The sequence below is a fragment of the Mchenga conophoros genome, linkage group LG7 (genome assembly GCF_057382185.1).
Source record: "Mchenga conophoros isolate Kocher_MC1m ecotype Shallow Benthic linkage group LG7, M_conophoros_male_GT1.1, whole genome shotgun sequence".
Classification (NCBI taxonomy): Eukaryota; Metazoa; Chordata; class Actinopteri; order Cichliformes; family Cichlidae; genus Mchenga; species Mchenga conophoros.
Window position 1 is genome coordinate 67,991,439 of NC_140532.1, and position 25,407 is coordinate 68,016,845.

The following is a 25,407-nucleotide window of genomic DNA, read 5'->3' on the forward strand; positions in this document are numbered from 1 at the left end:
ATCTCCAGCGAGAATACCCGAGCAGGCTCCCGATTAGAAACGAGAAAAAGCAAAACATTTTTATCTTTTCTCACATCCACAGCGTCTGTGTTTGAGTCTCAGACAGCAGCTCCACATCGGCTAATTTACTTTGACATTTTTCACAGAGACAGGAGAAATAAAGGCTGTACGCCTTCTCTTCATTTCATCTCACCACTCCGCAAATATCTGGAAGAAAACATACGAAAATCTAATATACATAATTCAAAAGCTACGAAACGAATCAAATTAAAAGGCAAAAACGATTTAAAAAAAGGAAAAATATTCTCATTTGTAATACAGGGGCCGGCGGTTTTATTGTTAGGGACTATACAAACATTTGTTCTTAATGAATGTGGCTTCTTTCTTAAAACCAAAATAAACAGGCAGGCACCACACGGTCTGCTTTTCACAATTTATTAACAAAATGATAAAATAAATAAATACAAATTGATCAAATGCTCCTAATATCAACTCCTCCCCATGTTCCCTACAGTATTTCCTAAACACTGCATACAAAGAATTCATCACAGAAGAGGCTCAATACAGAGGTAAGAATCCCACCAGACCAGTCACAATGTCAGGCCAACAGAAGACACATCTGGAACAGAAGTCAAAAAAATAAACACATTCCTTTCCAAAATCATTATGAAAAAATACAAACAATTATACAAATATTCAGATTGTGTAATTACCAATTTACACATTATTCAGCACACCAGGTGAACTTTTTCTTTATTCATATCGCTACAATGCATCTCACCAAATGGAAGATAAAAAAAGACTTTTGTTTTTTCTTTTTTTGAACTTTTCTTTTTTGCACTCAAACACACCCCGATGGAATCAGCTGTGGATGAGGTAAGAAGCTGCAGGTGTACGTTTGGGTCCAGACAGATGGGCGGGCGGGCACGAGAGATTAATGACGTCATGTACCGACAGAATACTAGAAGGCCACAATCATGACTTGATCGTTTTAAAACTGATACAACTTAAAAGTCGGAGCAAACTACCTCGCAGGAACGACCCCCCAGCACAGTCTTTTGTTTTTTTAGAATGCATGAGCGGTTAATGTGACCACGAGCACGATGCCAACGCAGGAAAACGACATCCGTATGATATGCAGAGACGAAATGTATGCTCTCAGTGTTCTTTGGATAAGTTCACCCGGACGGCTCGGCGAAATCGAAACTGAGAAGCAATTTAGAGAGCCTTCCTCCCCGAACCTTCGCAGCTCTGCTGGGATCCCAACAGTCGGCACGCCGCATCAGCCAAATCAAGACTACAACGAAGAACCTAAACCCATGGATGTATCCAGAGAGCTGATGCAGGGCAGACACTCAGGCCTAACGCATGCCTCCTTTCCCCCACAGAGCTCCTGCTCTGTAGCCCGGCATCACCTAAACCTCAGCCAAGCCATGAATCAAACAGTCATTGAACAAAGCAGAACCAATCACAGCAGCGATTTCTCTCTGTTAACCCACGAGCCGGACAAAGCTAGGGCTACTTTTTCGATGATCTTCCTCCTGCGTTCCACTGACAAGGTGCTGATGAGGTCAAAGTTGGGTAACTTCCCAGAAAGAAACTAGCGGCGGGCACAATCCGTCGACTGCGTTCATGTTTGAACCAAGCGCTGGTCGAACTTGGGGTGACGTTACTCCAAATCCACAGGCTACTTCTACCAATCACCGGTAAGCGTTCTGCGGTAGGACCGCCCCACAAACGGCAGCGTGTCAGTGGAGAACAGGTGTCCAGTTCTTCTTCATACATCCATGGAAAAACCTTCTGATTCTGAAGAAACCCTTTGAACGCAGATGGTCGCTGCAACGTTTAACACCTAAACGGCGCGCTCTGGCATCCGTGTCTGCCAGAACGCCCAAAGAAAAGAAAGTGACTCGAGTTTCACATGAAAACGTAAAAATAAAAGCAGATGCATATCAAAAAAAACGTTTCGACACGTCTATTATCAAAGTTTGCATAAAAAGTCATGCACTCCGCTGCCGCCGCTGCACTGACAGATGCTCTTAATCGGGTCAAAGTTTGATCATGCCAGACGCCTCATGTGACCTGATTTAGCAAACTCGGGCGTTATCTGAAGCCAAAGAAGAACCAGAACAGTGCAGAAGCAACGATGGACCTTTCAAAATAAAACGAACGCGAGTCCAGCCAGGAAATCCGGGGAACCGGGATTCACACCTGCGCTCTGCGTTGCTGACCGATCCCGGTCCGATAATACTGGTCAAATCAAAAAGTGCATCACAACACAGCTCCGAGCAGGTCATCATCATCATCGCCGGGAAAACCCCGACTGCTTCTCACCAGACGACCTCTGACCTTCGCGTCTGCACAGGTGTTTTTTTTTCTCCGAATGGAAAAGTTAATCACAGAAAAAAACGAAAACAAAACACATTTAAGGCAACTCCTCTATTAAACATCAACAAAACACTATGCGGTCGATTTCAAACGGCATCATATATGAAATGTAGATTTAACTTGCATTGACTACTGGCAGCCTGAGGTGGAGGGACCGAGTTTGTGCTCCGGAGTTTGGGGGGAGCTCCTGGGACGGGGGACCGGAGGGTCATACGGAGGGGTTAGTAAGGTTCTACAAGTCACAGTGCAAGTCAAGAGACAAATATTATCTGCTGTTTGAAGAAAGGCACTCGAGGTACCTACTGTACAGAGGGAGAGGTCCAGTCTGACTGGAACACAAGTTCGGGCTCTTTGAAAGAAAACCTTGTTGAGACTCGATGACTACTCTGCTCTACCCATGAGTGAACACAGCCTCGCGTGGTGAAGAACGCCGACGAACAACGAAACACACAACAAATGATACTCAGAGGGACCCGGGGACACCTTAGTTGCCTTTTTTCTTTTCTTTTTTCTGGCTCTTCTTTCCCATCTGTGTTCGAATGGCCGAGCTCGTCAGACCGACGGCATAAAACGCGACACGGCGGCCGAACGCATGGAAACGTTTCTGTGGGATCTTCTGAATGAAGGCAGTCTGTATACGAGAACACCGGGTGTCAGATATGCCGACTTGGTCGTAGTGATATGAAGTTAACGGTCACCCGCAGTCGCCCTGCAGCGTGTTCACCTCTGCGGTCAGCGCCACGTGCACGTCGCTAAACGCCTTCTATCAGCACTCCAGAGACCGTACAGGTGTTAGCAGGAAAGTCCAACTACTGATGTTTCATCAGTAAGCAACACAGGCTGAAACACGCGGCCACCTTCACGTGTTCCTCGTCCTCCTCTGCTGCTGGGCCTACCCCACACCTACAGGGTATCACAGCCACTCACACAGCAGAGCTCTAGTCCCAGCGAACGTGCACGATCACAGAAAACAAACGGCGTCGGCACTCAGGGGTGAAGACGCCGCCGGGCGACTGAAACCTGGGCAACAATGCTCCAAAACAGCTCGAAGAAAGAAAGCGACAGAAATTCCAGCACAACCAGAGGCGCCGTCGTTGCCTCGCTCCCAACAGTGATCGGCTCAGCAGACCCACCTGAACCGACAGCCACAAATGACAGCGTCGTGCTTCGGCCACACCGAAAGAAAAGAGACGCACGTGTCTGACCGCGAGGGGACGAAGGCGCTTCTCGGGCCACTCCTCCCAAAAACAGGAACTACGCACGTCAGACAGAGGTTTGTGTGTCCTCCGAGAAAAATATTGGCAATGTGGGGGATAAGTCACATCACAACAAAGAGATGCATACTCTGTTTAATTCCATATTAACATACAAAAAGCTCTTCAGCACTTCTTTGTAATGCAGCAAGCTTGTGCTTTAATCTCAGGATTATCGTCCTTTGAGATCCGTCGGAAGGAGCAGCTTCGTACGACAAACCGTTTGAAGGAAAAAAGTTCCTTTAATGTTATTGTTTAGTAAGCTCTCCTGTCTCAATCTGGGGACTTCCAATTTCTGAAATGGTAGCATCTAAATATCTTACAACGCCGGTGATTTGATCTTTCGATACAGTAAGTGGACTTGTCCCTGCTGAATTTGGGTATGTCGTTTTGGCAGTTCAGGATTCAACAGAAACGCACACGATGCAAAGACGACCGCTTCAAAAAGAGGACTCCTTTGTGTGTGGATAATGCCAGTCCAGCAGGTTCAGGAACAGAAAGCACTTATTCTGAAGAAGACTAGGAAGACCTGAATATCTTTTCCTATAAAAAAGAAACACAGCCCAGATATAGTTTGTGTGTGTTGACATTGCAGTATTGCAATTTCACATTTAGTGCTCACAGTTGACACACTTGACTCACGAATGAAAACTCAATCACTACACTTGACCGACACCACTGAAAACATCTGTTCGGCTACCGAGCCTGTTCGACCTCGTCCTTTGTACCTGTCGAACGCGCCGCTCGGCGTCTTTGCTGCCTGAGCTCAGGTGGGAGGAGATGGGGAGAGGATGGGCCGTTTGGTTACCGGGTGACTGCGAGTGGGAATAATGTAGGGATTATGGATCGCTCGGGAAGTCTTTCCAAAGGCGTCAGTGTGCTTCAAGAGAGCGACGATGCCGAGGCCTTTAAGGTTTCTGCAATAATGTTGTGTATTGTTCTCGGACCTGGGCAGGTGAGCCCGGGTTTACACCACCAGGTGCACGTGTGGTTTGATGAGCCGACATGCTGCCAATCAGTCTCATCTGGAAAGTCAGACCCGTCACCTTCAAGGCAGCCGCGTGCTTCAAAGCGCCAACCGCCGTCTTTAAAAAGACGATGTCTGAGGAGGTCTCTGGCTGATATCGAAGGTTATCAGTCTAAGGTATGATTTTCAGAGCTGTTAGCGGTAATCAGGACGGACTGAAAATCCCATTTTCAGCCTTTTATCTTTCGCTCCCTTCAACAGTTGTTTGTACCCAGCTGTCGGGTACCTGGGTTAAGGTAAGTTAGGCCGCTCAGCGTGAGCGGTGTTGGCTAACGCATCATTTTCTCTGCAAAGTTCACCGTAATTCACAGACCACTACGTTTGACTTCCGATCAAAAACACCCAGATGCGACGTGATCCAGATTTCTAGGACTGTTTGCATCTGCAGCGCCTGTGGTTGGCACCACTCTGTGTTTGAAGCAAACTGAAGCCTTTTCACAGTGAAGGGGTGAAGGGACGCACGGGTTTCTCTCCACCGAAGAGATCCGGAGGCCGGCCGGGCGAGGATCGGACGATCGGGAAGGTCGGGACGGATGGTTAAGGTTCATGGTCGTTCACATTAAGTTCGTTGGGACGAGGGCACGAACAGGTTCATTTATCACAACACTGCTTTAGACCAGTAACCCCTGACAGATGTTTGGCTCCACGTTCTCGGCGTTCTTCGTGCCCATGTGAACCGTCTCCCCACCTCGCAGGGAACAGGGGCCACTGTAACAGGCACACACTGGTGTGATGATGAGTTAAATCTCCCCTTGAGCATTCCCACCATGACGTCTATCACTAATTGGCATGATGACACTGGTGCGCACGCCTTCCTGTACCCCAGCTCAGTGGGTGGAACGGCCTACGTCTTCCCAGAGTCACGTGACTTGGGCTGTATATCTACCATTGACACAGTCTGACAATACAATGCAAACAAACAACATTTATACAGATTGGCAACTTCAGGGCACCACACGGTGCAAGCAAGAGTCTTTTTTTTTAATATATATGTTTGAATTCCCCGACTGAAGAGACGCCGCGTTACTTTTTATTGTCCAAACTGCTGACGAGAGCTGGCAAAGAATGCTGGGAGGGTTCTGAGGTTTTGCTGTTGTTGGTGTTGCTGCCATCGCTTCCGGTGATCTCCTCCTGTTTCTTCTCTGCCGGCGTCTCTGGGGGGTTGACGGCAGCTGTCTTGTTTTCAGAGCCGGTGGCGGCGTTGGCGCCGTGGCCTCCGCCGGGGCTCTGATCGGGACGGGCTAGCTCGGCTGTGCCGTTGGTGGTGGCAACGGCCGAAGAAGCGGGAACATTAGTTGCCGCGGCTACCTCAGTCTCAGGCTTGGCTACGATCTCCGCCTGGAGACCAGTCCCCGTGTTAGCCCCTCCCCCCGGCCCCGCCTTTCCGTCCGCCCCCACGCCGGTGCCGCTATCTGCCGTTAGGACCGTGCTGTCGGGCTGGCCCGAGGTGTCTCCGCCCGTCTGGTGGCTCCCCGCGGCTCCGTGCTCCTCGGGCTTGCTCCCTTCGGTGATGACGCTGGCCAAGGAGCTCCCCGCCTTCACCTTCTCCGCCGAGTTGACTTTGGGCGGAGCTTCAGAGCTGACCGCGGCCTCAGCCCTGTCCGGGACTCTCATGTCTTTGCCCTCCGTCTCTGCCAGAGCCTGGTTGAAGTTGAAGGCTTGGATGAGGCGAATCAGGTGTTTGACTTTGTCCAGGGAGAGCTGCATCTCCTTCTGGCGGGCCAGGATGGTGTTTTTGGTCTCCATGCATTTCTGAAAAAATGAAAACAGGTTTTAGTTTCATCTCCTCAAATAAAGAGAGCAGTGACAATTCACAGAAGCTGAAGTTGGCGGCAGGCATTTAACTGCAACAACAGTAAAAACCCTGTGACTGTGACGGCCGTGAGGACGAGCGTCTGTCCTGGAGCTGTGCTCGTTTACGGCACACAGTCCCGCTCGTCGCTGCTGATGCTGGAATTTAACGTGAAGCCGGAGAATAGCTCTAAAACAATACAGTTACAGCACGACGAGCTGTCCTGTCTTCTTTTCATCGCTTACCAGCCCGACTCCGCATCCCTGAGGCAGATCGCTCAGGACCTGACAGGTAATTATACAAACTTTCTCTCACAATGCAGCATCGCGGTGCTTTATCCAACATCCAAACACAAAAAACATGGCCATCACAGCAGCTGACAGTCTTCCCCCTGCTGAGCCAGCTCACAGCCAAAACTTTTGATAACTTTAGCGCTGCACAGATTATGAACGAGGGACTGGAGACTGGACCGAGGCATAAACGTGTGTGCTGAGCTCACTGTTATGGAGTTGCTGAGCTGCTTGACTCTCTGTTCCAGCTGCTCTCGCTCCAGTTTCAGCTCTGAGCTCCACTTCATCAGCTTCTGCTTCTCCTCTTCTTTAGCTGCAAGACAAAGACGGGAGAGTCGGTCAGAGCTCGCCGGTCCCGGCAGACGCGACACACGAGAAGAGCAAAAGCTGCCGTCACCTTCTTTGTAAGCGATGTAGGAATGAACGATAGCCAGGGTGCCGGGCCAGGGAATGGCTTCTTCTTTCTTCAGGATCTGGAGAGAGAAGCTGGGAGTTTTCACAGAGGCGGAAGCTCGGAAAAGAGTTCAGGGAGACAAATTTAGCCACCACCCTGCGGTGGGGCCGATACGGGGACGAGCAATGGGGTGGATGGATGTGAGATGCAGATCTTTACACAATGAATGAGACAGAAGCACAAAAGAACAATACTGCATCACGTTTCTGCTTACAAAGGATCGAACAGTCCTAAAGTTCAGGCCAGCGTGGCAGAAGGCCCGCCGGAAGCACATTGCACAGTCTGGACTGCAGTACCCCCTTCCCCCTGACTCAGGATCAGTCTGCTGCGGTTACCTGATCTTGGCATTTTGGACAGATCCACATGCCTTTAGGAATGGTTTTCAGGGGTGGATCCAGGCAGTCCAGGTGATAAACACGAGAACACGTGTCGCACATGAGCAACTGGCCACTGCGTCTGCACACAGTGCAGAAGTCCTCATGGATGTCTCCCTGTGAGGAAGAATTGGACCAATCAGTTTCCCCACCAACCATCAGCGCAGAGGCAAGGCGGGGGCGCCGTGATCTGGTTTAGTTTACAGTCTGGGCTTGTTCTAATGACATGGTGTGTTGTGTTAATCGACTGAGCCCACACAGGGGAGTTAGAATGTGCTCTGCAGTAGTTATCAATGACGCTACAGGACTCTGTTCACTTTGTAAGGCTGAGTCAAAGTAAAATCAAGTGATGAGTGCGGATGAGTGTCATGGAGACGACAAACTAATGGAGGAGTGCAAATGGTGACAGAGCTACTGGGCCAAAAGGACCGTGTGTGACGGGGCGTCCAACCCTCTGAGCTGTCCGTCTCCCCCATCGTTACTTACATCCCCAGAGCTGGGGCTGGGCAGGGGGAGGGGATGGACGGGGCTGGAGGGGGAGGTCGGGGTGAGGCTGACCAGGTCCGGGACGCTGCTGTATTTGGGTGGACGACCTGGGTGAAATGAGACAGACGACAAAGACGGAAAACAAAGAAAAAAAGAAAGATGGAGAGGGGGGAGAAAACAAAAACAAACAGTCTGTATGACATACCTTGGAAAGGGAGTCTTCGTTGGCTAGCATGAGTCAGGGTGAGAGAGGAAGAGGAGGAAGAGGAGGAGTCAGAAGCACAGACAGCAGGGTTAGTGCTCCGAGCGAGCTGACGCCAAGCTCTAGTACAAAGCTGCCCGTGGACTCGTGTCAGAAGTCAACACCCCGGGTGCCGACCTCGCGTTCCCACCTCGCCTTTTTGTCTTTCGACTTCCGGGCCTCTTCGGCACGAGCGGCTCAGCCTGTTGCCACTTAAAAGTCATAAAACGGCTTAATACGGGTATGAGATGCATGGACCCGACAGGCACGCCGTGGGTTGGGCGCTCAGTCGGGCCGACCTGCGAGCCCGTTACTGGCTTAACAAAAACCCGAAGTTAAAAGACAAACAGCAAGAGATGAATAAGAGAGCGGCTGCAGCGAAGTGGAAACCCGAGGCCAGCGTTTGGAGGGCGAAGGAACAGTCCGACATCAGTGCAGACACTGACGCAGACTTCCTCCGCCTCTTTCAGGACGTGTTAAAATCTGACACCACGAGTTGCGCGTGAGGTTAGCGTCTAGCATTACGACGTCTGCAGCTCGACTGTCGGAAAGTGTGATGTTATCGAATCAGAAACACCGTTAGTCGTGTTACCGGCGGCGTGGCTCCCAGCAAACAAACATCATGGGCGTTAACTGGGAGTCAGGGTGTTCCTACAATTCCCAGAATGCATTTCAGCTCTTCCCAGAGAAAACAGAGGGTCTAACCGGATTCATCCTCCTTCATCGGAGGCTCCACAGCTCTGATCACCAACCTCGGCATCGTTTCAGAGGGTACATGTCTGCGTTTAGTCTGCGAATGAAACCTGACATCATCGGCACTAAATGACGTGACACGCGGGCGCGTTTCAGCCCGTTTGAAGCTTCAGAGCCTCGAGGACGAGTGAGCATGAATCCGGCTTTAGACGGAAACCCGACTGAAGCGACAAAGACAGGAAGCAGAAGCAGGAGAAAAGTTTCACAGCACGTTATTAGCACCGAGCATCAGATCAGACACTGATCTACTGTTTCTACTCTTCTTCCACTCAATGAAGCACACACACACACACACACACACACACACACACACACACACACACACACACACACACACTCCTCTCTGCAGCTCTGCCACGACTCTCAGCTGATTATCGTCTCTACTGTAGCTCTGCTTGATTCTATTGTCATGCATCGTTCAGTCTCTACTGGTTTCTACTGTCATTTCCATCATCTTTGGTCTGTTTTTCATACAGACCTCTCTTCCTGGTCCCCTGGTGCAGAGGGCTGTTCAGGTAACTCACTGCACTCTTTTTCCTCTGAAACAAAAGAGAAAAACGTCGTTAAGTCGCTCAGCAGGCAAAATATTGGTGAAAACTACTTTAATCAACCCAAACTCGTAAACATGTCATCGCACTTTGCTTGACTCTAAATTCACAAATGTAAACGGGAGTCTGGGACGTACCTCGGGTTCAAACACGGCGCCGCTGTACACCGGGTTGGCCGTCGTTCTCCTCTTACGCTCCTGTCTTTTGCTCTGAATTTCTGCAAATAAAAACACATCAGCGTTTCCTGCAGATGTTTGCTCACGCAGCAGCTTCACGACACCAAGACTGAAAGCATCGCTCACCTTCCAGGTGGTCGTGTGTTACCAGGCCCAAGGACACCATGAAGGCCAGTTTCTAAAGGAGACACAGCAGGTGAATCATCACGCTGGCAGGTTTGGTACAACAACAAAGTTGTGCGGTAGCAAAACGTGCTCCAAGCATCAACGTAAACATCTGCAGGAGAACGTCCTGACACATAAATCCATCTTTTTAAAATGATACATTTTCAAATGAGATGCAGAATGAAAGTATTTTATATCGATGCAGTAAAGCAGCTCCTCTCATGCCTCTTTTCTCGCTCTCAAACCCCACCCAGGCACGCAATGAAGCCCCACCCACAGATGGCCCCGCCCCTCCCTGGGCCTGGTTCTGCCAGAGGTTTCTTCCTGTTAAAAGGGAGTTTTTCCTTCCCACTGTCGCCAAAGAGCTGCTCATAGGGTCATATGATTGTTGGGTTTCTCTGGGTTATTTTAGGGTCTAATAATATAAAACACCTTGAGGCGCCTGCTGCATAAATAAAAGTTTGGTAAACAGCTTTTTCTGGGGTTTTGGATCATTGGGAACATCATGCGCCTTTATCTCCTTTCATAACATCAGCCTGTGTGAGTACGTTTGAACTACAATATACTAACAATATGTTTTAATAACAATAACATTTACTTAAAGATATTAATATCTAGAATTTGCAGGTGAAACGTGTGACGACAGAGAAACGGTTCAGTGATTTGTGCTAGAAAATACACGACTTGTGTGTCCCTCTGTGGGTCATACCTCTGGGTTCTCCTCTTTCTTGGGGGGCCTGGGAGGAGGAGACACAGGAGCGGTTGAGGAGGAGGACGGGAGGCTGACGACGGCGTGCTGCTCTGTTCCTCCCGGTTTAACAGTCTGCTGAGAGAAGACGAGACAAAGACGGCAAGCTTAAGTCACAGAAGAGAACATTCCTTTATATTTTCATTATTTCTATTTTCTGTTTTTCATTGAAGAAAGAAGCAGAGGCCTCCACACGGCCTCCTTCAATAACACGGACCAATGTGACACAGCGCCATCGTTCAAAGACCCGAGGGTCGAACAGGCGTCCAAACTCCAGTAAGAACCCATCAGCTGCAAACACGGGACCTTCAGAGGGTGTGACAGTAAGACACGAGCAGACGACGCCCCGCACGCAGCTCTGCAGCGCTGACTAATCATCAATTCTAACATACTAACGATACCCAAACAAGCTGTGAGCGTCCAGCTGCCCGATGCTCCAGCCGGAGAGCAGGTACGTTTCCTCTGATCACCGCTGTCGGGAAAGCAGCGCAGAGATTTAACCGTCACAGCAGCAGAATTTAAACGTGCGGGCCGGATCCACGAGTAAAAGCAGATCATTAGTGAGGTTCTCCTTGTCTATACAGACACCAGCTTTATAAACCACTTCAGTACTTTTAGAGGCAAAAACAGACCCTGCTGAAGTCTGAGAGGCCTGTTCGTTTCAGTGCTGTAGTTACCTGAATCACCACAGGGGGGTGCTATACTGGCACATAACCCTAACCTGTAAATGAACTAAAACTGATATCCAACCTTTCAGCGCTGGACACAGCCCTTTACAGCGTGTCGGAGGAGCAGCGGCACACGAGCGCCACCTTTAAATCTTTAAGGTCATCGCCTTATTGTTTAAACATCAGAACTACAAAACTATCCAAAGGTTTCTGAAAGTAAAATCTAAGACCACGATTAAAATATTTCAGATCCTGCTGTGCTAAACAGTGCAGTACTAACGCAGGACCTTACCTTGGGCTCAGTGGTCAGGCTGCTGATCTGGATCGGCTGGACCGGAGTCTGAGTGGGGACGGGGGTGGGCAGGGGCACCTGGGCGGGGCTGGCGAGGCGGGTGGGTGCAGCGGAGACTGGCGTGGTGATGACGATGCCCGTCAGCGGGGCGGCACCGGTCTTGCTGCAGGGCTGGCCGTTGACGATGCGGACCTGGTGGATGGGCGCCGACGACGACAGCGAGGACGAGAGCTTAGTGGCCAACATGACGGGCCGCTGCAGCAACTGGGGGGCCGCCATCATGGGTGGGGGAGGGGCCGGTGCAATAGGGACATTGGTGGGCGTGGTCAGCTTTGGCCGGACCTGATAACGACACACAGCCAATCACAAATCGGCACAGAAATGACCTGATACTGCCAGGTAACGCCACTGTGGAGCTCTACCTCAGCCTGACTGAGCCTACCTTTACTGCTACTGCTGAAGCAGAGGAATGTTACAAACATTAGCTCATTTATTTTTATGTATTAAATCAAAAAAGACAGATACACCACATCATACAGCAGTGCCAGCTCTGCTACCACACAAGCCCCGCCTCCAAAGTCCCAGTCTTTAACCACACCTACAGCTCACTCTCAGGGAATAAGGTGAGATGAGCCCTTCAGAGTGAGACAGGGGGCGGGGCTTCAGAGGTACAGGCACTGCAAAGCTTTAATGTTTTATAAAGCATTTTGTCATTAAACTCTAACAGTATAAGATACACTGTACACATGTAACGATGTGCTGGCAGGACAGAAAGGACACGAATCGTTTAGACTTATTAAAAATGCAAAAACACATTAGATAAAAGGTCAAACGTGATTGGTGGAGGGAAAAAAAACAAAACGTAATATTGTTAACAATATTTAATAGTTTTATAAGCCCAACCCTTCAAACTTCATACAGAAGTACTCGAGTATTTGTTCTGAGCTAACAGACAAACGCTGCTCCTGGTAGGACGACTTCTGAGGCCTAACTCTGATGTTTGAGCCCGAGCTCCCGGTGGCGTTACTCAGCACAAACACCGCCCACGTTCCTCCAGTGGAAGGGTTAAAACACACCGACAGCCAGAAACACAAAAATACCAAGAAGCTGCAGGAAACAAGCTCTGACCAAAGAAAGGTAAAAGACACTGGTACACAGGCAGGAAACCTCCAAAAACACCTGCTCACAGGTCAGTCGGAAATTAAAAGAAGCACAACGAGAGGAGAAGTGATGAGTAAGAGGCAGCACACAGAAAACAATGTTTTAGTGCCACGGAGCAAGGCATGAGCGTTTGCTTCGGCGCGCTCCCGCCCTCTGCTGGAGAGTGAGCACGCCACGTCGGGTGGGCCACACACACTGATCTGAGGGGGTTAGGGTTCAGAGGCGGGTCTCACAGTGACGCACCTGTGGCTGAAAGGCGGGTCGAGGCGTCAGTCTAGGAGGCGGGACAAACTGAGGAACTTTGATTGGCTGGGCGGCGGCCTGCACCTGAGACAAAACCACAGCAGATTGTGGATCTGTGCTGCTGACATCTGACCGACACGTCTGCTGCGCTCGGTTCGGGACGCGTCGCCAAGCGTTGACAGCAGAGCGTGGGAGTAAGTAACTCTGAGAACACGCGGGCTTTAAAGCAGGTAGATCACACACCTGTGGGCTCTGCCGAGGGAGCAGGATGGAGAACTGGCACAGAGCAGCTGCTTTTGCACCGCAGGAACGAGGAACCCTCCAGGGACCAAAATCGGTCCGGTGCTGTTCGCCAGTGAAACGCTCATAAACTTCGGGGTTGGTACAAACCCAGATCTACTTTTTAGAGCTCATGGAGTCATGCCCCATCCCAGCACCGTACTGTAAACATACATTTACTCTTATTGGCTAAATGTTTCTCAAAAACTATTACAAAGTATCAATGTTCCTCTGGATGTAGCGACGTCGCTACATCCAGAGGAACATTGATACTTTGTAACATCCAGGTGTTTGTGTCAGCGAGCTGTCTCCAGTCTTTTCCTTGAAAAGATTCCTGGGAGGAAAAGTTCAGAGTCCTTCAGATGGAACACTGAACCGTGTGCAGAACACTGTGACCTCTGTCAGTTCCCGCATCCAAAGCAGAGGCCAACACTTGAAGCAAACCGGACCCTGCCCTGCTCTGAAACCTGAAACACGAGCCTCACCTCCAAGTTTGAACTCTGTTCACGTCAGCGCTGTTCGACAGCTGCGCTCGTTTCTGTCTTCTGTGCAGTATTTTAATCACGGTGGTTAGCAGACCTCAGGTGGTCGTGCTGTTACATCCTGTCCACGCTGCTAAAACTAGTGTATGTTTAAAGGTAAGGCAAAGCTGCAGAAGTGTTTCAGAGAACGACGGCTGCAGAACAATTTAAAAACGACCTGCTGTGTTACGATTCGTCATTTCGATCGCTGCGTTTCTGACTTTTAAGCTTTTTTCCCTTTGCTCTGCTCTTCTTCACCTGACATGTTTTTAAAGATGGCCCTCGCTGTGATCAGTTTACCCCATCAGCATCGAGGCCCGCCCAGGAAGTACCTACCCACGCCCAGAGGTGGTACTTTGTTGTGTCTGGCGGCCCAGGAACGGGCACAGAGATGTTCCCGCGGTGGAAAACCACCTGGAAAACCCTCAGTCGTGTCGTGACGTGTTCTTTTTGCAATCATGCGCCTCTGTGAGGGGAACTGACCCCCAGAGGGAGATGCTAGAAGCTGCCGCCACAGCCCGCTCGAGCGCTTTCAGAGAAACAGAGTCGTGTGAGAGCGCACGCAGGCGGGTCAGCGGGCGGCGGTCTGAAGCGTCTCCTGAGCTCGAACAGATCGCACCGACAGCACACTTACCACCATGGCGTTCTTGGACACCAGCCGCATGGGCTCCGAGCTCTGATTGGTCAGCTTGCCGGCCACCTGGAGGTTGATGGGGGCGTTCTGCGAGTCGGGTTTGGTGATAGCTGTGGTTACCATAGCGACGGTGGGCGGGCGCTGCGGCAGGACGGTGCCGGGGGCAGCTTTCAGCACCAGCGTCTTTGTGGTGAGGACCGGCGTCACTGTCAGCGTCTGTGGAGGGAGAAGTTAACCCACGACACATTTAAAGACAGTCGGATTTTAAGTCATCCTGTAAACGGCGCCGCGGCTTTCATACCTGCTGCAGCGCTCCAGCTATCTGCTGGCTCTGCAGTGGGTTGGCCGGCTTGATGTCTCCTCCTCCTGGAGGAGTTTGGACCTGCAGCTGCAGCTTGGCCTCCGGCTCCTGCTTCACCAGCAGCTCCTTCCTCAGCTGCTCCACCACCTTTTTCTGCAGGCGAGAGCACAGGACATTATTCCCGCAGCAGGCGCCACTTCTCCATTCAAAAAAGCTTTATTGAAACAAAGTATGGAACAAACGATATAATGAAGGGTGTGGAGGCAGAGGGTCGACTCTCAGAGGAAAAAAGCTTTTTAAACTTTACTTTGGGGCGGACTCATATAAAAAGTGTGTTTTTTAACTGGTGATTGTTCATTCATCATTTAATTTAGAAAAGTTACTGTGAAAATAAGTACAAATAAGTACAAATAAGTACAAATAAGTACAAATAAGTACCCAAGCATCTCTGCATGACTGAGGAGGAGGGGGAGGGGCAAAAGAGAAAGAAGTGAAAGAAGCAAAAAGAATGAAAAGCAGAAGAAGAAAGGGGTGGAGCTCAGGAGGTCACGCACACACTGGCGACTGAATTCTCAGTCGGAGGATAAAGCCCATCTGTTGCTTAGCAACAGTCGACTCAGAAGCAGGAACTTAATGGAGTGAAACACAATGAGGACGCCGCGAGAGAGAAAGCAGAGAAACACAGAGGAGGAGGAAAGTGGCGGCGCTGCTTTCAGAGAACTGTTTGACCTTCTGCCAATAACGTGCAGCACTTCAACTGCTGCCGCCGCCGCACAGGGACGTTTAATCTCACAGGACTTCTGCTTTCACAGGTCCGATTCTAAAAACACACACTTTCTGTTTAACTCAGTCTTTCTCGGCCTGCGACTCGGGAGGTTCAGGCGTGATGACGTCAGCGCGTGATGGTGAGGCGCACGCTCTAAAAAAAGGTCAAGGGTCATGCACTTTTTCCCAGCACATCTGAATGAAAGAAAAAGTGCAATAAAAAAAATCTCGCTCCTTTTCCCCAGAATCAAAGAGGCCATGAGAGCAGCTGCACGGCTGCCAGTTTAATTACAAGAAGAAGAAGCAGGAGCAGGAAATCACCTACATTTCTTCTTTTGAACTTCCTTCAGACTGTTACTCTGAGCCCACCCCTCACGCTCCGGCTCATATTCCCACTGAGGCAGTTTATCATCAGGTGGGAGCCGAGCTCAGCGCGAGACTAATCTGCCGACTCTCTGAAACCGACTTTAGTCATCTGTGGTTACGCAAGATGCCCGCCTGCACAAATACGCGCACGGCTTTCTGTTTCCCCACAATAATCTGAGCTAATCCCGACTCCGACATCATCTCAGCACACTTCAGTCTGCACAAACTCTTATCCAACAACGTCTTCTTTAATTCTGCACGATGTCGAAGCAGCGAGCACAAAATGTTTCACACGCAGAACAAACACAGCGAGAAACACGCAGGGAGCAGATAAAAATAGGAGGCACAATGAAAGTGTTCAAAAATAACAGAAGACAAAGAGACTACAGACGTGACGTAACACGCTCATCTGATCCATATATCACAGGGACTATTATGAACGCCAGACACCAAACAAAGCCATAGAGAAAGACCCCAAACACACAGAGTCAAACAGCCACGAGGAAGAAACGAACGACCACCGAAGCTCATGAAAGAGAGCGACCCAGTCACACAGTGACAATGATGCAAAACAAGTCAAAGACACAAACGTGCACCGCTGTCTCTGCCACTGCTGGCTGTTCTGTGTCGTTCATTAATAATGTTTGATATCAGAATGACGTAAGCTCATGAGGTGAGACTGTACCACTGCGCTGAGCTTTGGCCTCGGAGCGTGTCACTCCTACCGCTGTGAAGCTGAAGCGCTCCGAGCTCACGTTTCTTTGTTTGAAACGACAGCTCGGTGAACTCAGCCTCTAATATCACAGAAGGTCACGCTTTAAACGAGCCCACGGACACGAGCTCGTTAGCACAAAGCTGAATACCTGCTTCTCGCTGAGCGCTGTGATCTTTGCTTGAAGTTCGTGGAGCTGCTTCTTCAGATCTGCGTTCTAACAAAAAACAAATGCCATGAAAAAAACGTCTGAAAAGTTTGAAGCTTCAGAGGTGCTGATAAGAAATAAGAGCTTGGACCTTACCTGAGGGTCCTGCTTCATCTGAGCAACCAGTTTCTGCAGAAAGAAGAGAGAAAACACAGATCACGCTGACACCTGCTGGTCATCACAGGGAACTGCACCCGAAACAGAGCAGCGCTCGCTCTGACGGACGCGCGTCCTTTGATAAGGATCATATATAAACTAAATAAACAAATGAAAACAGATAAAGAGACCACACCTGACCCTGATTTCTTTTTTCCTGTTTTACCATCACACTATGAACATTTTCAGCTTGTTCATCACTTTGTTTAGTACAGCACACATCCACGTTTTCAGGGTGAAAACCAGATTTAGGCTCCATTAAAACACAGCCCACTGCAGGCCTCACAGTCTGCAGACTGAATGTGGCTTCACCCCTTACTCCCCTACTAGAGTTGCACTTTATTTTACTGGGATTATAATGCACTTATATGTACCTCCACACGTCAGCTACACTAGGAGGTAACAGGTCAGGTTTTCCCAGGAAACAAAGAAATAATTAGACTGTAGATGAATTTAAGCGATGCGTAACTTCAGGTAGTTATTACAGTAATATTAGTATATTATTAGTATTGTGTTATTTCTTGTTTATCTTGTGGAAAAAACAATATTTCTAGCACCTACACTGTAAGCGTGCTGCAGTTTTCAGAGTGGTTTACTCCGCCCAAAAAGTGCGACTGTGCTCCGACGTTACGGTGTCACATTTATGGTGGTAAAGAAAGGACTGACTGAACATCAACATAATGAATATTAAATAACAATGAATCCACTTCATAATCTGCTTACATGAACTAACGATGTACCGTGGAAACATTGTTTTTCCTGTGAAACTACTTAAACTCACAGTAGAATTATTCCTCAGGCTGCTGTAAAAACCCCACCTGTTGCCTCCTGATTCGATCCGCATGTATTTGTAGTAAAGGGAGCAGGCTGTGTTATGCAGCGTTACTCAGTGTCCTGCCTCAGTGCGTTCATGCAGACGCTGAACTTTGAAAAAGAAGAGCGAGCGGCCAAGACAGGAAACAGCTGAGCCCACAGCGTACCTGATGGATCTGGATCTCCACCTTCAGGGCCTCCTGTAACGTCTGTAATTCCATCATGGATCCAGTCAGTCTGCCAGCCGATCGATCAGCCTGCGCGCACACACACAGAAAGGTGAGACGCTGGTGTTTCAGGGCTACACTTACCACACCTGTGTGTGTGAGCTCTCACCTGAACACTGTCTCCAGTAGGAAAACCATCCAACTGAAGCATTAAAGTGGTGCTGCAGAGGAAACGAGGCACAGACACACGGATGACTACAGGGCAGGTGACCTCACCTGAAGCTGTTCATTACACACAAACAGGCTCCGAGCTTCATCGCGCCCAAACATCAAACACTTCATTCACATCAGCATTAATGAGCCTCACACTCCAGCATAACAGCACTCACCACCTGGCTGTGGGACCGGACTCCACCCCTCTGTGCTGCCCTGCAACACACAGCAAACGCACACGTTACAGGCCCAGTGTGTTCAGGAGACTTTAAATGAAAGACGTCTTTATTCTAACAGGGATCAGTCCTGAGCCAGCACAACTCAGCAGGCGTGCAGCGGCACACACCTTCAAAATAAAACACACGTTTGTGGACTCGATTTGTACGTCCTCACCTTTCTACCATCTGCTGATGTTTTCTGAAGCTTTCAGTTTGTTTGCTGTTCACGTTTTAAGAGGATTCTTTTTATTATTTGACAGTTTGGGTTTGTTTTTCTTTGCTCCATAAAACTTTCACATGTGAGCCAAACCTGATCAGGTCACACTGCCCACAGTGATTCAGAGGTCATGTGACACACCAAAGAGGAGCATTAAGAACGAGCCCTGTGCAGTACTCGCTCGTGTTTCTCTGCTGGAGAGGAAACAAAGGAATAAACCGACACATTTTTCTCAAAAACACAAAGAAAATCATTCAGAGGAGATCATCATCATAATAATGTGTTGCATCACCAGCCTGTTAGCTCATCCCTGCCCCTGCAGCGCCCCCTGCTGTGTGGATGCCAACATTTACATGTCTTTGCATCAGTGAGACAAAAAACATTCTTTAAACTAAAAACACCAGAAACAGGAACTAACATAAGGGTCAGGGCCCTTCAAAGTGTCGCCAGAAATACACCCAGGGTCCTGAGATGATCTATTATTTATGACGAATCCACGGAAGAAGTTAAGGAAAAACATCCGCATCATGTCTCTGAATGCTGTTTGCAGCACATCAGGAAAAAGTACTCAGGAGTGTGACAACGTTCGAGTCTGACTACTTCACAAGGAGTACAAAGAAATGGAAATACTCGAGTACTTCACACCCCAGCCCGTAACCTGCAGACAAATGAAGTACCGAAGTACTCATAAAAACTGTAAAAGCTACAAATTAAAGTGCATAAAACACAAAGACTGCTTCATTTTTACATTTTTGAAGTTTCATTAGAATAAAAAGAAAAGAAAGAAGTGCACAAGTACTTTCACTGTAAGTACACACAAGTATTATAGGCTCCAGCTTGCACCTCAAAGTACTTTGAGTGATTGTTGGGTATTTTGTAAGCTTAATTAGTACTACATAATCCTCTGAAGTAGGGCTGTTCGATATAACGATGTGTGTCGGACGACGATATAAAAACATCTGTTGTTTCATTTTACGCTGTTGTTTGTTTCGTGGTGTCGCAAAATAAACTGTTTACGGTAATATTTGTTCATGTTTGGATGTCATTGTAGTGGCTGTATTCTTAAAGTTCTCTCTTTCTCTTATATTTAATATCACCACAGGCGCCTGTTGATGGTAACACCATCGTGTGTCCGCTTGTTTATGTTCCACATAAACCTTTCACAATAAAGCTCAAGATCCTGTTGAGACTTCAAAATAAACTGAATCACGTGAAAGAGCAGATTATTTACAGATGAGAAGTAAAAAAGACGCCAGGTGCTAAAAAATAAAGCTTAGACTCAGACGTTAGAGCAGGCTTCTCCCCGCAGCACGCCGTGTGATAAATACTCACAAAGAAACGGCGCCGTTACAACTTAAGTCTAAAAATGTGTCGTTTCATGCATCGGTTAAACGCTCGACTCCAGGTACACGACGCGCAGCTGGAAACACTTCACGCAGGTCGAGCTGCCCGAGATTCACAGACTTTACAGAAAATGTTACATTTTTGTGATTTATATCGTTACCGGGACGACAGATGTCTTATATCGGCACAGCCCTAATCTGAAACATAGTATCAAGTAGTGAAAAATAAGTAGTAAAGTACCTCAAAACTGCAGTGATGCTGTAGTAGTACTACTATGTGAGAAAAACTATTCAAGTACTTCCTGTTTTCAAATCCTCAGATTTATGGTTGAAAGACTGAAAGCTGAAACTAGTGCAGTAAAAAGTACTTTTAAAAGAATAAACAAAGTATTTTAGCTTCGTGTACTGAGTTTCAGGCTGTGGCGTGAAGTACTTTTCCTTAGTAGTACTTTGATTTCCTGTGTTGTACTTTAAAAACTGTAATTACACAAAAACTGTGCAGTGAAACAAAAAGTACTTTGACTTTCCTTCAAGTTTAACCAACTCCATTAATACTACGAAGTACTGCATTAGTACATACTACACGTAAACTCATTCAGAGGGAAAAAGTACCATAACTATAGTACTTAACTATTTTGAAGTACATATTATTATTAACCTAGAAAAAAATACTACGTCATTACTGTAAAGCACAGACAGACGTGTACATAAACATATAAACTAAATACATGTAGTACTGCTGAATCGAGCGTACTGTAAGTGGCTCGCAGTACTCCGGTTTGTTGTTTTTAAAAGTACACGATTTAACCACTAGACCTGTTTTCCAAGTACTTCAATACTACACAAGATGCAGTAGTGCCGTCTTACTAATTTAGTAGAAAGTACTTCGTGTCCAAAACTCAACACCTGAGTCATGAAGTACTGTGATTTTCTGTGCTGTAGTTTAAAGTATTACTCTGATTTGTGTCTAAAACATTCAGGTGCATGTACTTCCTACTGGAGTAAAGTATCTCTATACAGTATTAGTATTCGAGGAATCTACTTTTCAAGTACTTGAAAACTAAAAACAGGGGAAAGTACTGCATTATACAACCGTCACTGAAAAGCTTTAGTAGTACTAAGAGAATAAAACTGAAGTACTTCCAGTTTCTGAGCAGCTCAAACACGTATTTAAGTTCAGTAGTACTCTGTTAAAAGTACTTTAAACACAGCCTGAAACCTGAGACAAAGGGACTCAAAGTACTTTTGTACTGTGTATTTTGTAAGTACCTGCAGTAACAAAACTCTTGTAGAATACAAGAACAGAGTAACAAAAAATACTAATACTCAGGTACATCTGCTTTATGAGTACATACAACTATTAAAACTGCAGTATTCAGTAGTAAAAAGTTTCCCTTTGAAATGCAGTCTAGAGCAGTACATGTACAGTACCTCAAACCTTAGTTAGAAGTAGTAGTACTGTAGTACTAATTAGTAAAAAAGACTTACTTCCATCTTATAGTTTAAGTACAAGTACACAAGAGGACAAATAAACACCAAAGTACTCCATGGTCCAGGTCATTCAAAAATGTACTTATACATTGTAGTACTGCATTACAAAGTACTTTAAACTGCAGTCTATAACATGGGACAAGTACTTTGGTTTACTCATGAATCCACCACTTAGTACACGCTTAAGGTACCAGAAATGTAAATAGTACTGCAGTTCCATTTTACAAATACCTTAAACTTGATAAAAACTGTAACAAATGTATTTTAGTACTACAAACTACAGCCTGATCCCACGATAAGTACTCCCAGTTACTCTTTTCTATTCAAAAAGTTTGGTTTGTACAGTACATTTACTCTTTAAATCTTGTGGAGTACAAATTTGAAGTACTGGAAAATGTAATCATTAACCTTTATTATCCAAGTACCCAGAAATAGTACTTATACTTACTGGTAAAAACAACTTTATACTGCAGCCTGAAACAAAGTACTCTGACTGTTTTTAAAAACCTTCATTACTGCAGTACTTCCCTCTGAAATTTACTTCAGAATGTAAATAAGGATTTTTGTGTACTTCAACTATCAAAATACTTAAAAACTGTACTTAGTAGTACTTTATTACTAGTTCATAAAAGCTACTTTGTACTATAGTCTGAAATGTGAAACAAAGTATTCTGATTTACTGTAGTACATTGTTAAAAAGCTTCATTAGTACACATTTGAATATTTCTACTATCTACATACTTTAAAACTGCACTTAGATATAGCAGTACACATGAAAAAGTACTTTAAAGAGCACCGTGTACCACAGGACGAGGGTCTGTGTTGTACACGTTTCATTACTGCAGTGTGTCCCTCTGAAGTGTAGTACAACAGTTTTCCAAGTCCAAAACTATACTACTGTATTACTAATTATTAAAAAAGTACTTTGAATTAGATCCTACTGAAGTACTTTCTTTAAAAAAAGCTTCATTACTGCAGTACTTCCGTCTGAACTTTACTAGAGTGAAAATAAAAATGTGTGTATACTTTCACTTTCAAAGTACTTTAAACTGCACTTTGTAGTGCTGCATAACTAATGAATAAAGTAGTACTTCACCAGTCTGGAATATGAAACAAAGTACTCTGATTTACTGTAGTACATTGTTAAAAAGGCTTCGTTAGTACACACGGAGTGAAAACAGAAACACTTGAATACTTCTATTAACCGAGTACTTTAAACAGCCCTTACTTACAGCAGTAGTGCATTACTTATTAATAAAAAAGTAACTGTTACATCCTGAAACAAAGTACTGTGACTTACTGTTTGGTGTTTTTAGTTAGTACACGTCTAAATTTACTGCAGGACAGATTTAAAGCAACAGAAAGCAAAAATACTCGAGTACTTCTATCCCACCCCGAGGTACAGTAGTACAGCATAAGCGATGAGTAAAAGTACTTTGTGCTCCAGCCTGCAGCGCGAGCTGGGGGCCCTGAGTACTGGGACCTGTAGTGTTGGGGTGGGGGGTCCCGGTCCACCTGAGAAGCGTCCATACGTGCAGCACCTGAGCGGAGGTGCTCGGCGGCTGTTAGCGGGCTGTGGAGGCCGCCGGTTAATTGGAGTAATTGCTCCCCGGGTGGGACGCCAAGTTGTCGGGATAAACTTCCCCGAGCAGCCCCGCGTGCCTCCGCAGAGGGCCCAAAAAGGGAAGAAATGAAGCTAAAATGGAGGGTTTCAAGATGAAAGCCGCCAAGTGCTTCTTCTTCTTCTGCTGCGGGAGTTCAAACACTGAAAAGTGGGTTTTTGTTTCGGGCAGACAAATTAATGTTTTATAACCGTGTTATTAAGCCTCTGCGGCCCTGTGGACGCTCGGTCCCCCCTCGGAGAGCCCCCCGGCCGCCTGTTTGGGAGAACCGTCGCGGTTTACGGGCTGTTTTTCGGTGTTTCGGTGTGAAAAAAACCGTCCGACATTGCTCCGTCTGAGGCTGAGAACAAGTGGATAACGTTAGCCGTAGCCGCTAATGCTAACCATCCTGTTAGCCGCGCGGAGCTAACGCAGCCAGCAGCCACGCTGATAACAACTTCCATCAAAGATAAAAAAAAAAACACGGCGGCCGAGGGGCGGCAGGGGCCGGGGGCACGGCTCGAATCGGGCTCCAACAGTCCCGAAAGACGCCATCTTTTTACAAGAGTCAAGAAAAAAAGCCCTGACAGCGAGCAGGCGTCGGTGGGTCCAAGTTACATCGGCCCCTTGTCCTCCAGAATATCAACTCCTAGAATAAGAAACAGAGCAGCTAAACACACAGAAACACACGGGAACACAGCGGACACACACCGGCCGACAGCCCCGCACACCTGCCCGCAAACAGCCGCAGACAATCGACCACGGGCGGCCGCAGGAGACGCGTAAAGTTTGACAGCAGGGAAAATTAAAGTTATGAAATTAAAAAGCCCAATGTGCACTTACTCAGCAGCAGTCCTCCTCTGGATTAATTAAATATATATGTGTGTAAGAAGCCGATCCGCGGTGAAACAGAGGCGCACACACAGCCCGGCCGCCTCCTCCCCGCGGGGCTGGACCCAGCTGTCGTGTTTCGGGGTGACTTTTAGTGGAAATTGTGTAAAAAGAGAGAAACTGAAGCTACAAAACAAGAAGAACTCTTCTTCAATCTCATTCAGCTCAGCCTCAGCACATCACAGATCCCTGCGCCGCGGAGCTGGACGAAGGGGCACAAAAACTCCTCGCGGCTCCGGCGGGAGCTCGCTTATCCGCCGGGGAGCGGTCGATGTCGGTCCTTATGGCCGTTAAAGTTCGTTAAATCGGGCCGATGAGCGAGCCGAGGCGCGGGGGGGATGTGTTCGGGAAGCGGACTACTTTTTGTGTCGGTGCGGCGAATTTATTTCACTTTGCCTAAGGAACGGCGGTGCTGCGACTCCCATTGCCTAGGGAAAAAACCCGGATGTAAACTCAGTGAAACTCTATGGAGAGAAAGTCACACACACACACACCGTGAAACTCGGCGGCGGAGCGGAGCACTTTGTTGTGTTGTTGTGTTACCGACCAGCTCCGCGCAGCACGCCGCCCTTCAGCCTCCACGTTCGGCTGCTCGCTGCTGGACCCGCCGGACTGTTGCACTTTGTGGAGGAAAAGGAGGAGGAGGCCCCTTTTCTCCTGCTTCCAGAGAAACGAATAAATAACTCCGTGGAGGAATGTGACCACAGAATAAACTCACAGAAGCCAAACGGGAAACAAATCTGAGGTGCTTCTTCATTTTATGATGTCGTCATGCACAGTTATTGTTCAGGCTTTCATATTTTCCTGCCCTTGGCCTCAGCTGTTAAAGCCCCTTTTTGTAATTACCCCGCAAATTGTAATTAAAACTTTCAGCAGCAGGGGGCAGAGTTTCATCAGTGCCTGGGTAATGTCTAAGTAAAATGTTACAGGGGCTCTATGTAACCTTAGAAAGCACCCGTAGCTGTTATAGGTCTGTTATAGGTCTTAGCCTGGTAGCAATAAGTTGTTATTACACACAGGAAACTTCCAGCACGGTCTCACACTAGCTCCTGAAACAAACACAGCTTATAATCTGTTCGTTCGTGTTCCTCGCTTTTTCTTTCTTTCTCCTTCACGTGTTTGTAGTCTGTGTGAATCTGCAGTTTCCACACAGAGATTAACAACAGCTACATCATCTGTCCGGGTTCATGAGGGACACTGACGGTAGGTGACTGCGAGGCAGACGAGGATCTGAGAGGTCAGCAATCCCAGAAAAGTGGTGGACAGCTGTACCCATGACCGAAAGGAGGGACACAGACACGGGTGGAGACTGCATAGGTGAGGAGGGAAGAAAGAGAGGAAACAGGAAGTGAAAAAAGGAAACATGAGGGTGATGAATGAAGACGGGGCGACACAAAAAGTGAAACAAGCCTGGCCTCTGCACCGTCAGCCCCGAGTGACCCCAGGAGCCAG

At 47.6% G+C, this 25,407-nt stretch overlaps 1 protein-coding gene across 5 annotated transcripts; it reads right to left on the minus strand.

The window, feature by feature from the left end:
- Positions 1–421: 421 nt before the first annotated feature.
- phf21ab (PHD finger protein 21Ab) lies at positions 422–24,191 on the minus strand. 5 transcript variants are annotated; one of them, XM_085281013.1, is made up of 19 exons: positions 23,908–24,191; positions 18,371–18,410; positions 18,151–18,202; positions 17,982–18,071; positions 16,942–16,974; positions 16,789–16,854; positions 14,795–14,947; positions 14,494–14,709; positions 13,060–13,143; positions 11,656–11,997; positions 10,657–10,770; positions 9,909–9,960; positions 9,744–9,823; positions 9,537–9,597; positions 8,065–8,171; positions 7,540–7,695; positions 7,148–7,223; positions 6,960–7,063; positions 422–6,420 (listed from the first exon to the last, which is right to left on the minus strand). In XM_085281013.1, exons 3-19 carry the CDS (start codon positions 18,190–18,192, stop codon positions 5,692–5,694), a joined length of 2,505 nt encoding a protein of 834 aa, XP_085137139.1. In that variant the 5' UTR covers positions 18,193–18,202; positions 18,371–18,410; positions 23,908–24,191; the 3' UTR covers positions 422–5,691. The 5 variants fall into 5 exon arrangements, with proteins under 5 accessions (XP_085137139.1, XP_085137137.1, XP_085137141.1 ...); XM_085281011.1 differs by having other exon boundaries at positions 10,657–10,773; positions 23,908–24,190; XM_085281015.1 differs by lacking the exon at positions 8,065–8,171 and adding an exon at positions 8,270–8,292 and having other exon boundaries at positions 10,657–10,773; positions 23,908–24,190.
- Between the last annotated feature and the right edge of the window lie 1,216 nt (positions 24,192–25,407).